This window comes from Gymnodraco acuticeps, unplaced genomic scaffold (genome assembly GCF_902827175.1).
Source record: "Gymnodraco acuticeps unplaced genomic scaffold, fGymAcu1.1, whole genome shotgun sequence".
Lineage (NCBI taxonomy): Eukaryota > Metazoa > Chordata > Actinopteri > Perciformes > Bathydraconidae > Gymnodraco > Gymnodraco acuticeps.
This window is the reverse complement of record NW_022990558.1, coordinates 778,080-791,655: the sequence shown is the minus strand read 5'-3', so window position 1 is coordinate 791,655 and position 13,576 is coordinate 778,080. Positions and strand designations below refer to the sequence as shown.

Below are 13,576 nucleotides of genomic sequence, written 5' to 3'. Positions count from 1 at the left end.
TATATGTTATTGCTCATATCATTTTTAACAGTCAAAAGGGTTTTAGGGTGGATTTCAATGCTTTAAAACATTACATGTTTGGCTTCACACATTGATAGGAGACAAATACAACCATATTTAGCTTCCTTTTTTGAGGATTTATCAGATATTTTTATGCTTTTATGTAACATCTGCCTGATCTTAAAGCTGTTGTGACGGTTCTGAGGAGATGTATGTGTGCCTGTTGCTCTGAATGAGAAACATGGAGGCATAACCAGTACACTGTGAGCGAGGAGGGAGAGAAGACACCGAAGAGAAGACAGAGGTGCGTTACCTTCCAAAGGAGTGAGGTTAGAGCCCCCCTTTTTCCCATCCAGCCCATGCTGTGAGTACTGTTTCAGAAGGTTCTGAGCCTTGCGAATGGTCCCTGGTCCCATAAACACAGAGACAGAGTCCAGAGGAGGAGGGGGGGGGGCAGCGAGGTCCAACAGCCAAGAGGAAACAGAAGAAGGAAGAAGAAGAAAAACGGAGAGCTAGGAAGTGAGTGATGAAACACAGAAACCACCACCGAGACAGGCAGCAGAGGTTTGTATGTGGAGGGGGGGGGGGGGGGGGGCACAGCCTAGCACCACAGCTACACAACAGGATGACCAGGTGAGACAACTACAGCTAGGTCATGAAAACACAGCTGGACACATGTGCTGCACACACAGTGCCCAGGGTCATGTAAGAGCAGAATACACAGGTTAGGTCAGGAGTACACAGCCATCACAATTAACAATCATATACAGGATTAATATTACCATCACATTCTAGTTTAGACAGGCACAATCTACAGAACATTAATATTCTCAGGATTAAACAACAATATATTAGTTTGGTTAGTGAGATTGTTAGCGTGTTGCACACTGAAAGCTGCATTCATTGATTTGAAAAGATTGGCTTTGTGGGAAGAAGACATTTGCAAAAAGCTGATAACTGGCTTATTTCCGCTGATGTAATGGCTAGCGTTTAAGCAAACAGTTGTCTACATACACATGCAGCAAACACACAGCAATGTTATCATCTAATTGGAGTGTCCAACAAATGAATGAAAGTCCAATACTAACCAATTTTAGCTCCGGTTTGGTCTCCACCACGTGTCATTTCAGCACACTATATCTAGTCATGTTTTTCCTTTGCAAACCTTCTAGATGTTATTTTAAAAAGATGGATCCAGTGGTTTGGATCTTTAAAAAGGTATTTATGTGATCTGACAGATGCCGACATGAAACAATTAAAATAATTGCCCAGGGTTTAACAAACGTTAAAATCTTTTGTTATTGTCCAAGTGAAGACCGAACGCAGTCGGACAATTTGTTCTACACTGAACAAAAATATAAACGCAACACTTTTGTTTTTGCTCCCATTTTTCATGAGATGAACTCAAAGATCTAAAACATTTTCTATATACACAAAATAACCATTTCTCTCAAATATTGTTCACAAATCTGAAACAATCTGTGATAGTGAGCACTTCTCCTTTGCCGAGATAATCCATCCCACCTCACAGGTGTGGCATATCAAGATGCTGATTAGACAGCATGATTATTGCACAGGTGTGCCTTAGGCTGGCCACAATAAGAGGCCACTCTGAAATGTGCATTTTTGCTTTATTGGGGGGGTCTGGGGGGGTCCGATATAAACAATATTTGAGAGAAATGGTTATTTTGTGTATATAGAAAATGTTTTAGATCTTTGAGTTCATCTCATGAAAAATGGGAGTAAAAACAAAAGTGTTGGGTTTATATTTTTGTTCAGTGTATATAAATGTTGGTTATGTTCGAGGGATACTTTTTTTTATCGATCCAGTTGAATAGAAGACATCTGGCACCCTTCCCATTCTCATAAACATACAACCTGGAGCTGGATGATAGCTTTAACATTTGACTATGTGACCAGATAAAGAATTATTGGCTGAGATGCCATTGAAATCAAATCTCCATCTACTCATAAGAACAAATCTGTCTCCATATCAGCTACATGCTTCACTCAGCAAGATAAAAGTGAACTGTGTCTGTCTGCAGTTTGATGGTAGCAGCAGGTAGCGTACTAGCTGTATCAGTTGACTGTGAGACAGGAACATGCAGTAAAAGTTCTGTAGAACCAAAAGGAGCCAATAGAGTATCATCACTGTAAACAACATATTTTACATCAGTCATCTGATCCATTTATAATAATAGTGAAAAGTGAAGCTTTCAAGAGGGTTAGATTAGGTAAGAAAAATATGTCCAAATTTCTCTTGACTATATCATTTTTCTTGTAATGGCGCTGTTATGTCACCGAACAATAGCATGTCCAAGCTGTTGGTGGAGCTCATTCAAATCTGAACTTTCAACAAAAGAATAAATTGAATTTAATAAATAAAAAAGGCTGTTTCATTATTTCAGTGCAGACGGAATTGGGCCTGAGGTTCAGCTGTGTAATTGTTATCTCTGATCAACACTACACCCAGCTCTGTCACACCCACACCCACCCCCACACCCAGCCAAGACTTCAATCGTATGACACTGAGGTGGTCTGCTATTTAAATTGTAATTTGGCTTTGTAAATGTTGTTCCTTATTATTAATGTATTAATTAAATTGTTGTAATTAGTATAGGTTTGACTGTCTTTTTCAAAGTAGAAGCTTAACTGTTGAATATTTGGCTCTTTTCCTCTCCCTTCCACTTACAAAAACACACCCCACGTATGTGTGATATAATATAGACATACAGTCACGACAGCATGGGAGATACATTTACTTATTTTTAGCACGAGGGAGCACGTTTCTGTCACAGAGCTGCCAGTCAAATCTATTTCAAAGCTGGTTGAAAGTCATTCTTTTTAATAAATTCCACTTTGTCAATCCCATACCGCTGCGGAAGTTTCCAGCAGTTCATTGACAACAGTGAAACTAGAGGACAACCAACTAAAACTACAACATACTGCATGTCTCCAGAGAACTAATACACTTCTAACATCCTGCTTCTCACTGCTAAACAAACTCATGCTGCCTTTTATTTGCCGTGAGGTTTCACATTGGACGGACAGAAGCAAGCAGGAGGCACACTAAAGCTTTCTGTTTACCTGGGATGTAGACTGTCATCACAACATAGGGATTATAAAAGAGGAAAAGGATGAAGGATTAGTTGGAGATTACTGTAAAATCAAAAGGAAACACAGCGTGGAGTGCTAGTGAATAGGATCATTACAAAAGATGGTGGAGGATGCTTGAAACGAAATAATGTGGCTGGGTGGTGATCTGATCAAACAATGGAGTGACGGTGCGGCTATAATGAAATCAACATTATGCAGAATCATGCTTGTTTGTTAGACTCATCTTGTAAGGAGAGGCTTGTAAATCAGAGTGTTGAGAGGAGTGCAGTGATCATGGGTGTCGTCTGCTGCTGACCTGGTCTCTTGGGGGCCTTTTTGGTGGGCGTGTCCTTGCGTTTGGTTTGGACGGCGGGCGAGTAGAGGATCCCAGAGTTGGCGCTGTTCTTGCGGAAGTGATCCTTCAGGCCTTTGATGGAGCGATCCAGCTGGTTGGACCTGATCTGGAAGTAGACGTTCATGAAATCTGCAAGAAAGAGAAGAAGAGTTTAAGAGTAAGGTCGAGGTTCATGGCGTAACTTCAGTCATTTTTGACAAAAAACTGGACATCATTTCCGAATGACTGATCAGAAAAAGAAGATTTTTGATATTGGTCCAGTATTGAGCAATAGCGCTGCAGCTTCTGTACAGTCCGTGGAAGTCTTGCTCATTACTGGACCAATGATTATGTCAATAAACATCAGTACTTTTCAAATGTTTTTAAATCAGTCTGACTTGAGCAAGATCGCGAAAGCCTTAAGGGTTACGGCACTCTCGCTTCATTGTGGACCAATGATGATTTCTTGGAGCACTGCTTCAGGATGGCCTTTTTCAACCTAGACCCTAATATTCTTTTAAAGTGATGGGGAAAACCAATTGTTATAATTAGTCGAGTATTGACTGATGGCGCTGGAGCATCTTAAAGGGCTACAATGGCAGGCAGCAATTAAGCACCGTCAATGTACGTCTACTCGAAATGCTTGTTTTGCCACTGAGAGGCTAAGATCCTTATTATAAGTGTCGGACAACATAATGGAAATAACCCAAGATATAAATAAAACTGAAGTGCCTATAAGGATTACAATGCGGCCTGTTAAGTGCCTGCTCGAGGCAGCACTCTCCCTCAATACAGGACCAATGATGATGTCTCATTTTTGTGTCTAAGTGAGTCATGGAGACAAAAATGTTTGACATTGGTCAAGAGAGCTCTGCAGCAATTAATGGGCTGAAATATTACCCTAAAAAGCTAACTGCGCAATGTCGGTCCACTAAAAGTGCTTGTTTTTGTCTGTTACTATTATTAATGTCTGACAACATTAGGGAATTTAACCTACAAAATAATAAAACTGAATTGCTTTGCAAATAGCGCCCGCAGCTGCCGCGCTCTCTGGTTCAATTTCAAAAATAGTTGTCTCTATTAATTAATTTGCCAAAATACATGGATACAAAAATTAGGTTTTCCTTTCAAATAAGGAGCTTTATCTTTAAACGGCCATAAAGTTGGAGACGTCGATGAGCGTCTGTTGACCATGTTTTTTGCAATGTGCTCCACAACACTTTTCACAACAAACAACTGATTATCTGTTCAGCTTGTTAAGATAAGATAAGATAAGATAAGGTGGACCTTTATTAATTCCCATGGGGATTGTTGTCCTTAGTTTGATCTTTATTGCCCTTATTGTAAGTTGCTTTGGATAAAAGCGTCAGCTAAATGCTATGTAATGTAAACATTGAAATTCAATAGGGCACACATGGAGCGGCTTCACAAACATTTTCGGGGCGTGGTTTGCAATTCGCCCAGCCAATCAGATTTTGGAACCTTTTCCTCTCCAGGAAAGTACCACCTCTAGCAGGGACTGAAAAGGGGTGAAAAGGTTCCCGAAAAAAAGTTCTAGTTCCAGATCTTTTTGGTGTGAACGCAAAATCTCAGGAACTATCGGAACTATTCCTGGGAAAAGTACTCCGGTGTGAAAGCGCCTTTTAGTTCCGGAACTATCTAGTTAGATCGCGTTCACAACGGAATAAGTCCCTGAGGGAGGATTACGCAAATGAAGCCGCTGACGTCACTTCTTCTTCTTCTGCTTTGGGTTTACTGGCAGACCGCAAACAGCTTCAGGGCGTATACTGCTACCCGAAGTCCCCGGCCGGAAGTCCCCAGAGTTGGGGACTGGCTTCAGTAGAAGCCTTCCGAGTAAATGGCCAGAAGCGCTCCTCATCAGAACCTCCTCATCACTCTACCGCTCCTATGTTTTATTTTGTGTTGCCATAAGTAAGTCTCTCTCTGTTGGTGCGCTGGGCTAATGCTAATAATGCTAATGCGAGCAAATAAAATGGCGGCTTCGCAAAACTTTTCGGAGTTTTACGGGGCGTGGTTTGCAATTCGCCCAGCCAATCAGAAATTGGAACCTTTTTCTCCCCAGGAAAGTCCCTGCTCTCTAGCAGGGACTGAAAAGGGGTGAAAAGGTTCCCGAAAAAAAGTTCTAGTTCCAGATCTTTTTGGTGTGAACGCAAAATCCCAGGAACTATCGGAACTGTTGCTGGGAAAAGTACTCCGGTGTGAAAGCGCCTTAAGGCTAGTACACAGCGTAATTTCAGAATAGATGTTTTTTGGTTTTCCCACCTGATCACAATATCTCTCTCTGTGTGAGACATGGAATACAGGAAAACTAAAAGACAAAAGGAAGGAAAGCTAGAGTAGGAGCAGTATGGAGAGCCCAGCAGGAAACCCACCCTGGTTGCGTCCGTACTCCACCAGCCAGCCGGCGATGCAGATGATGTCTTGGAGCACAGCTTCTGGCAGATGTTCCAGCACCACATCCTCCTGGACCTCCAGCTCCTCGTCCACACTGATGGCGTCCAGGATGAGGATGGGGGGAACGGGTTTACTGTAGCGGGTCAGGAGGCTGCGGAACTCCGCCTCCAGCAGCTCTTTGCCCTTCTCAAAGCGCGCTTTCTGCACAAAGGAAACGTTTGTCAATTTCCTGGGAATTTGACTTTTGTTCTCTTACACATAAAAAACGTATAAACCTACACTGCTTGTGATATGTATATCTGGCTGGTTATTTCAATGTAATTAAGGTCAGTTTTACATTTAAACAACAAACGGCATGATTTTTTTCTCATTTACACAGATTTTTCTGCATCCAGCACCTCCTAGACTTTTGGTAGTAAAATATTTTAGAAATATATTTACAAGGCAAATCATGGCATTAATAATTGTAGTGACAATAATCAAAGATCACTGCTACAAAGGAATCAAATGTGAGGAATGGGATGCAATTCATTAGTTTTAAAGCCACCAAGAAAGAAAAAAAAACCTGTGTCAAATATGAAGAAATACTTTTCCATTTTGGAATGACGCTTATTATCTTTCTTGCAAAGAGATAGAAATGAAGATTGACACCATCCTTATGTCATATTTGTATGTTAAATGTGAAGCTCGAGCCACTTAGCTTAAAGGCTAGATGTAAGGAGAAAAATAGTGTCACTATCTGGTTTGTTTTAAATACGTATAAAGAAGTTAACTTATATCTAAATCTCAGCAATGAGGCATGTAATCGTTTACCAAAATGCTCATAAATATTCAAATAAAGCTGAATACTGTACCACTGTGTTGAGTTCGGGGCTGTCAGGGTTGTTATCCTGGAAATATTCCACAGCTTTCTGAATCTTTGCAATACAAGCAAGGTACTCATCCAGTCTGCCTGTCGGACTGAAACAAAAGGATTAAGGATACGTCAGTTTTCTACATCTCAAAATCCATCAACTCTGCCTAGAAATGGAAGTTGTTGGTTTTCTCTGGAAGTCTTTCCTTGTACGATGTGAGGGTCTAAGGACAGAGGGTGTCGTATTGTCATACTGATATTCTGTACAAACTGTGAAGACCACTGAGACAAATGTAACATTTGTGATATTGGGCTATATAAATAAATATTGATTGATTGATTGTTGTTGTTGTACCAATCAGGCAGAACAACCCACGATCCCCTCAGTCTCACCCCTCTCTGATGATCCTGTCTGTGTCTTTGGCCACGTGGTAGTAGCTGATGACGTGGTCCATGCAGGACAGAGTCTTGTCAACGTTCTCCTGCAGGCGCTGCAGGTTCTCTGTCTGCTTGTGCACCGGGATGATGGAGTTCTCCAGCTGCATCAGGCGGCTCTCGAACGACGACAGGATGGAGACCTGCAGAAACAAAATCATAATAAGTATTTATCCGCCGACAAGAAACAAGAACAAAGACCATAACATCCCATCTCTTCTTTTTTGTTGTTGGTGTTTGAAGCTGAGATCTGAAGAGCAGGAGGGTTTTTTAAATCGAAGCACTAGCTAGATTAAAATTGTTGTGCTTAGACTTGTCAAACCTGGAAAACAGACTATAAAGACTTGTTAAAACCCAGTTGGAGATCATGAGCCTTGCTTCTTACTTTCATTTTTGTATTCTGTTATATCTTATTATTGGTTGGCATTGTTTTCTTATTTTCACCCGTACCATTGTATTATTTTTGTTGTGTCTATTGTGCATATGAATATAAAGCATTGGATCTCTTGAATGTTTTACTTTTTAAAACACTATATGTAGACCTTTTACGACTGGACATGGAAACTATAATATCTTTTTTTTCCTTGTGCAGAAATCAAACTAAGTTAAGTCAAAATAAAGGACAAATAGAAAACATTTACAATGAAAAGGGTACGTTAATTAGGAGGGGAATAAAAAAAGAGTTAGTTTGTGGGACTTGGTAACAGTTCCTTATGTACGATTGAATGTAGGTGTTTACTGGTATAAGGTGCATCTTAGCGTGTGTGTGTGTGTGTGTGTGTGTGTGTGTGTGTGTGTGTGTGTGTGTGTTCATACCATGCCCTTGGTCAGCTGATCACTCTTCTCCAGGTTTTCTCGGATGAATGACAGCGTCTCTTGCTCCTGTAACATCACACAGAAAAACATTAACTTCACATTCTCACGCTGTCAGTGGGAGTTAGCATGTTATATGTACTAATAAATACAATCCATACTGCAGGTTAAATAAATATTCCACTAAAAGGCTCGTCAGTGATGCTTCCTTCCTCTCCAGCCATAACTGACCTGCTTCAGTTTCTCCTCTATTTCCCGCTTCCTGTCGGACGCATCCACGGTAGGAATCATCCTGGAGGTAATGCCCATCACAGGACGGCCACCAGTGTATTTATAAAGATTAAAAGCTCGATTAAAGTCTTTAAAATGACAACAATGACGAGCAAAACGTACTGTTGTGGCTAGCTAACATAAACGACGTCAAGCTAGACAGTTTTACGATTACAAGTTTTCCGGTTTGAGTTTCAAAGTAAAATACACTGTTATTGAAATGTGTCAAGACGTTGTTTCAAATGGAAATTACTTACCATACTAAACAAAGAAATTGATAATAACCCTAAATGTAAGTTATATTTATAACCCACTATTAAAGAATTGTCAACAAACGTGACACTAAAATATACAGTTCAACTGAATTAATATCTAAATTAGTCGTCCAAACAAAAATATGTAGTTACTAAGTTAATCATGTGTACAAATAAATCAATAAAATGCATATTGGACTGTTTACTAGATGAGATGTGAATCGTCTTTCTTTTGAAAATAACATCTTCTTAGTTCCGGTCTACATGTACTTCTCTTCCGTGTCCGTCTCATCCTGGGAGTGTTTGTAACCAAACTGACTGACGCCGTTTTGGTTGATACAATAATGTAGTTAATAATTGGCACATTAATCTGCATAGTATTTGTGAAATACTGCCAGGTCTTTTATACACAATATCGGTTAGCAAGGACAACATAAAGCACTTTCATTCAATGACCTAAAGCTATCTGGGACCTCTGGTAGTACACTGAGTGTAGTACACTGAGTGTAGTACACTGAGTGTAGTACACTGAGTGTAGTACACTGAGTGTAGTACACTGAGTGTAGTACACTGAGTGTAGTACACTGAGTGTAGTACAGCGGTTAGGGGATTATCTCAATTTACTTTATTTTCAAAATCTTCCCCTAACATTTTTCCTCAATCTGATTAAAGTGATAGATAATCACACGGTTATCTTGATTGAAGACAAGGATGTTGTGATTTTAAAGTGGCATTGGGAATCGAAACCAGTTTTTTAGAAAATGACGTTTGAAATAAAAGAAAATGCTGGAATTAATCAAAAATTAAATGCAACAAAATCTCGGTCCTTGTTTGTATTAATTCATGTCATTTTTTCTTCATATGGTCTTATTTCACTTTGAGTTTACATAGTTAAATTCCCTGACTTTTAAAATCATTCCTTTTCACAAGTTGAGCAGTGAATGACAACTTTTATCAGAAATAAAAACAACCACGCTGTTCGGAAAAATGTTACAAATGTATTTGCACATAAGAAGGTGTTCCACATAGTTTCTTTAAATACATATTTACAAACTCCTGGAATACTTAACACTGTTACTTTACAAACTCGCCTGTTATACAAACAAAAATGTTTGTACAATACCTCCCAGAAACCACATTATTAGATCAAATAAAGAAAACAAATAATTAAAACAAACTAAATAAGATACATCAGTGAGCTGAGAGACTACATGACACATCAAACTAGTCAGCTTAACATTTCAAGCCATTACGCCCTTTTTTTTTTTTAACTCTTAAGTATCAGTTAAAGTCAGTGAGGGTTTATTGCTGGTCTCGAGTTATTTGAAGCAACTGCCACACCCCTGTGGAAAACAAAGAAAACTCCATATGGGGACTGGTTGAGTCACACAGTACATTAGTAAGAAACGAAACACGATTTGTATCAGTTCATATAGCAAAAAAGATGTCTTCCCACGGATCCACTTGGTAAAATAATTGATATCATAGCATTAAGAATAATGCAAACATGTTAAAATCGCAGAGCGGCACCCTACGATTCCTCTTCTTTAGACATCGCCTGTGGATGATAAACATGACACAAGTGAGACATTTTAAAACAACAAATAATGTGACTTCACAGTATATTACTCAAAATGTAAGTCACCTGTTTGAGAAACTGTCGTCCAAAATAATTTGTAGCCATATTCTTGAGGCTGGTCTTGCCTCCCACTTTACACTTCACATAGCCATAGAGGTTGGCTCCTTGTAGCACCACTCCCATGATCACCACCGGCTGTGTGGAAGAGGACAGTCACAGTTTGATTTGACAGCACTAGCCAAAATGATATTTCTCTCATGATGAATAAATCCCACATGAAGACCAAAACCAACCATCATGAATCTGCGAACACGTTTTGTGTGTACCAAAGCCTGATATATCTGCTTCCTTTGTGCCATTGTTGTCAGAAAAACTGTTAAAAACACATCAATGTGCCATGCTGTTGACTTCATTATCATAGAAATACACTGTAGTTTATTGTGACTTAATCACACATACACCACCCTGCTGCCACAAATAGTTTACAGAGACCCAAATGTGGATTGGTTCGTCACTGAAAATAGTCCCCAACAAAAGCTGTTTTTTTTATTTATTTAAAAGACTTGCAGACTGGCAGGCTTTAGGGAACCCACGCAAGGCAACACAAACTATTTGTTTAGTGCCAAAAATATCCCCAAATATCCATTCCAGTGTTTTTATGAAATGACCAAGTGTTTGTGGTTACTCTGTATTAACAGTAGGATATTTAAGTGTCTGTTATCTAAATTGTTGATGTCAGTTATCAAATGAAGTCAAGATAGCCGTGTTGGTAGTCTACCAGTGACAAACATGCTCTGCTAAAATGCCAACTTTTGTTTGCTGTTCAAAAACAGATATGGGATGCTGTTTTGCCCTTATTGTTTCAGTTCAGCTTGCTGGAAGTGACGTCCTTTTAGTCCTGGAGTGTTTTGGGAAAAACATCTGATACATATTTAAATAAACTTTAAAGTGCTCAATTTTAGAATGGAATTTGGTGTGGTGTAATTTTGTGAGCACATTGGGCTTCTTATGGAATTTGTTGAGATAAGAATAATACAAAACGTATATTTATCTATTAAAGTTGAGAACTTACCACCCATTTAAGCTTGAAGGAAAAGAGAGTGCTGAAAGCAAAGATGACCCAGAGGATGGGACAAACGATCAGACCAATCCAGAAGATTCGGGACTCAGAATCTGACGCTTGTTGCGTCACGGTCCCCTGAAGAAAAACAGGATATTCTCACAGTTAGGACATCTGCAAATACTCTAAAGATTGTTGAGAAGAAAACAAGGACATATATCAACTCCATAGAGTACAAGAGGTCAGTATCGTGAGGGGTTAAAGTCCCACGTGTGGGACAGAACCACTGCTTAAACACCAACACTGTGTCTCAATTCAGATACTCTTCTTAGTATGCCGTCATGTCGTACACTGAACACTTGTGCAGTGTCTGAATTTCGGCCACTTTATTTGTTTCAAATCGCAAGCCACTGCTGTGACCTCAGCTTAAGTGACCATTGCTGCTGTTAGTTAGCTAGCTAGCAACTAATATTGTTCATGGTAGCAAATCCTTACAGAATGTTCAATTGACCCAATCAAATTAACAATGGCTCCTTTTCATCAGTATTCAAATATGAAATAATAAACACTTCTACACAATTGCGGCTGGTCCCGCAACTTCCGTTATGTACTGTAGTGAAGACGGTGGTTGTTGAGTGTGAAAACTTACTGACCATTATAAGTGCCATATTTCGTATTGGAATGCACGTATGCCCTCACAATGGCACATGTAATTGGTCATATTGAGACACATCACAAAGCAACACATCTTACCTTCCTAGACTCAAACACCCAGTGGCTGCGTCCATCATCGTCCACCTGGTTCCACCACCTCAGACCCACCAGCAACCTCCCACTGATGTTCTGTTAATACACATTATATTTCTGGTCTTAAATTAACATCAGCATTAAGAAAATATTTCCTGTTCTCGACTAAAGAGTACTAAATTCACTAAAATGTATTGTGTAAAGTGACAAGACACACCTTTACTGTCCAGAAGTCACATGAGAGCAGGAGGATTATTGTGACCATGCATGCGATGAATGTGCTGCTGAAAATCTCACAGAGCAGGTACACGATGACGGCGCTGACTCTGAAGAACAGGTGGAAGAAGCAGGCCAGTGGGTGCCTAAAAAAACGATTTTCAACACATTTAATGCAATGTTGCAGTATGGCAGGGATGTAAGTTAATATTATTCTATTTATTTATGTCAATAAAATAAAAATTCTTGATGTTTGGTGCAACAAAATAAATTTAACAAAGTACAGAAAGTGTTTTACAAGAACATGTTTTCCACTACTGCTATCATATATGAAAACAATCTAATCCTTTAATTGGAGAAGTTGCAACTATCACATATTTGGTTTAAGTGATAAGCAAGCACTGAGATACAGTAATAGCAATCGGTCCTCTGTAAACTTACTTCATTTTTGACTTCTTTGACCTTTTCCCTGCATCTTCCTCTGCGTCAAACAGAGACACGTCTTCATCATTATCCTGAGGGATCAATAAGGAAGAGGATAAACCCACAGAGACTCAGTACACAGACATATTTCAACTAAGGCTTCATCTTTGTTTCCATACACACTATTCATGGCTCATATGAACTTCGGAGGTAACTGCATTTTTATTTAAATCCAGAACATTACATTTAAGTTACTACAAGACTTCATAATCAGGAACAGGTGTTTACAATGGGATGCATACAATAAACGCATCAGGGTGAAATTAACACAGGCAAAGCTGAAGTCGAGAATATAATAGAACCAGAAAAATAACAATACAAATGCGTAAAATAAAAATACTTAGCAAATAATTGTACGAGTTTATAAGTGTAATTTTGATTAAGAACAGTCAACTGCTCAAAGCTTATCCATACACCGAAGATATTCGCTTGCTAAAATAAAAATGACTAATAAACCAACAACAAGTCAACGTCCGGTTTCCCAGTGTTGTCGTAGATGTTTGTTAATGATTATAAGGACGGGACCATGTAGCTAACTTTAGCTAACGTAAGCTAAACTGGAAAATGTAAAGGTGCTTGCTAAAGTTAGCTGGCTATTAGCTACTATGCTTGAACATATGTAAACAAGCAAGACATTGTATTACAAGTTAACGTAATCGTTTAGTGGTTTGGGAACGGTAAAGCCAAGATAACGTTAGCTGTAGAAATGTAAATAGCTACAACAGCTAGCGTGCAAGCTAACTACTTAGCACTACAGATATTCCCCTCAGCTGGAGAATATTACGTGATTACGATTTCATTAACTGTCATTTGTCCTACAAGATGAGGCTAAATTAGCTGAAAGACATATTGTATTTAATAGATGAACATTACAAATGTGTCACTTACTTCTCTTAGCATGATGAAATTTGCAGTAGCAGTCTCTCTTCCTGGTTACATGCTCAGTTGGATACACGTCACTGTACAAGGTGGTCAGGTGACCCAAGCGTGCCACGTCCATCGCTACGTCAAGACAGTGATG

At 39.3% G+C, this 13,576-nt stretch overlaps 2 protein-coding genes across 15 annotated transcripts in view; both read right to left on the bottom strand.

The window, feature by feature from the left end:
* exoc7 (exocyst complex component 7) overlaps positions 1-8,402 on the bottom strand; it is a 28,558-nt gene extending 20,156 nt beyond the window's left edge. For 4 of the 13 annotated variants that reach the window (XM_034227468.1, XM_034227473.1, XM_034227474.1 and 1 more), the window contains exons 1-6: positions 8,178-8,401; positions 7,950-8,015; positions 7,092-7,276; positions 6,700-6,805; positions 5,824-6,046; positions 3,413-3,580 (exon numbers count right to left, since the gene is read on the bottom strand). In XM_034227468.1, coding sequence (XP_034083359.1) covers positions 3,413-3,580; positions 5,824-6,046; positions 6,700-6,805; positions 7,092-7,276; positions 7,950-8,015; positions 8,178-8,255 — 826 coding nt within the window. In that variant the 5' untranslated portion in view covers positions 8,256-8,401. Of the gene's footprint in view, positions 1-313; positions 407-3,087; positions 3,100-3,412; positions 3,581-5,823; positions 6,047-6,699; positions 6,806-7,091; positions 7,277-7,949; positions 8,016-8,177 lie in introns of all 13 variants that reach the window. The other 9 variants (XM_034227477.1, XM_034227469.1, XM_034227476.1 and 6 more) reach the window with 6 other exon arrangements.
* A 1,046-nt stretch (positions 8,403-9,448) lies between these two features.
* tvp23b (trans-golgi network vesicle protein 23 homolog B (S. cerevisiae)) lies at positions 9,449-13,550 on the bottom strand. 2 transcript variants are annotated; one of them, XM_034227480.1, is made up of 7 exons: positions 13,444-13,550; positions 12,514-12,587; positions 12,074-12,218; positions 11,863-11,952; positions 11,122-11,247; positions 10,116-10,244; positions 9,449-10,028 (listed from the first exon to the last, which is right to left on the bottom strand). In XM_034227480.1, exons 1-7 carry the CDS (start codon positions 13,453-13,455, stop codon positions 10,002-10,004), a joined length of 603 nt encoding a protein of 200 aa, XP_034083371.1. In that variant the 5' UTR covers positions 13,456-13,550; the 3' UTR covers positions 9,449-10,001. The 2 variants fall into 2 exon arrangements, with proteins under 2 accessions (XP_034083371.1, XP_034083370.1); XM_034227479.1 differs by having other exon boundaries at positions 12,514-12,596; positions 13,444-13,492.
* Between the last annotated feature and the right edge of the window lie 26 nt (positions 13,551-13,576).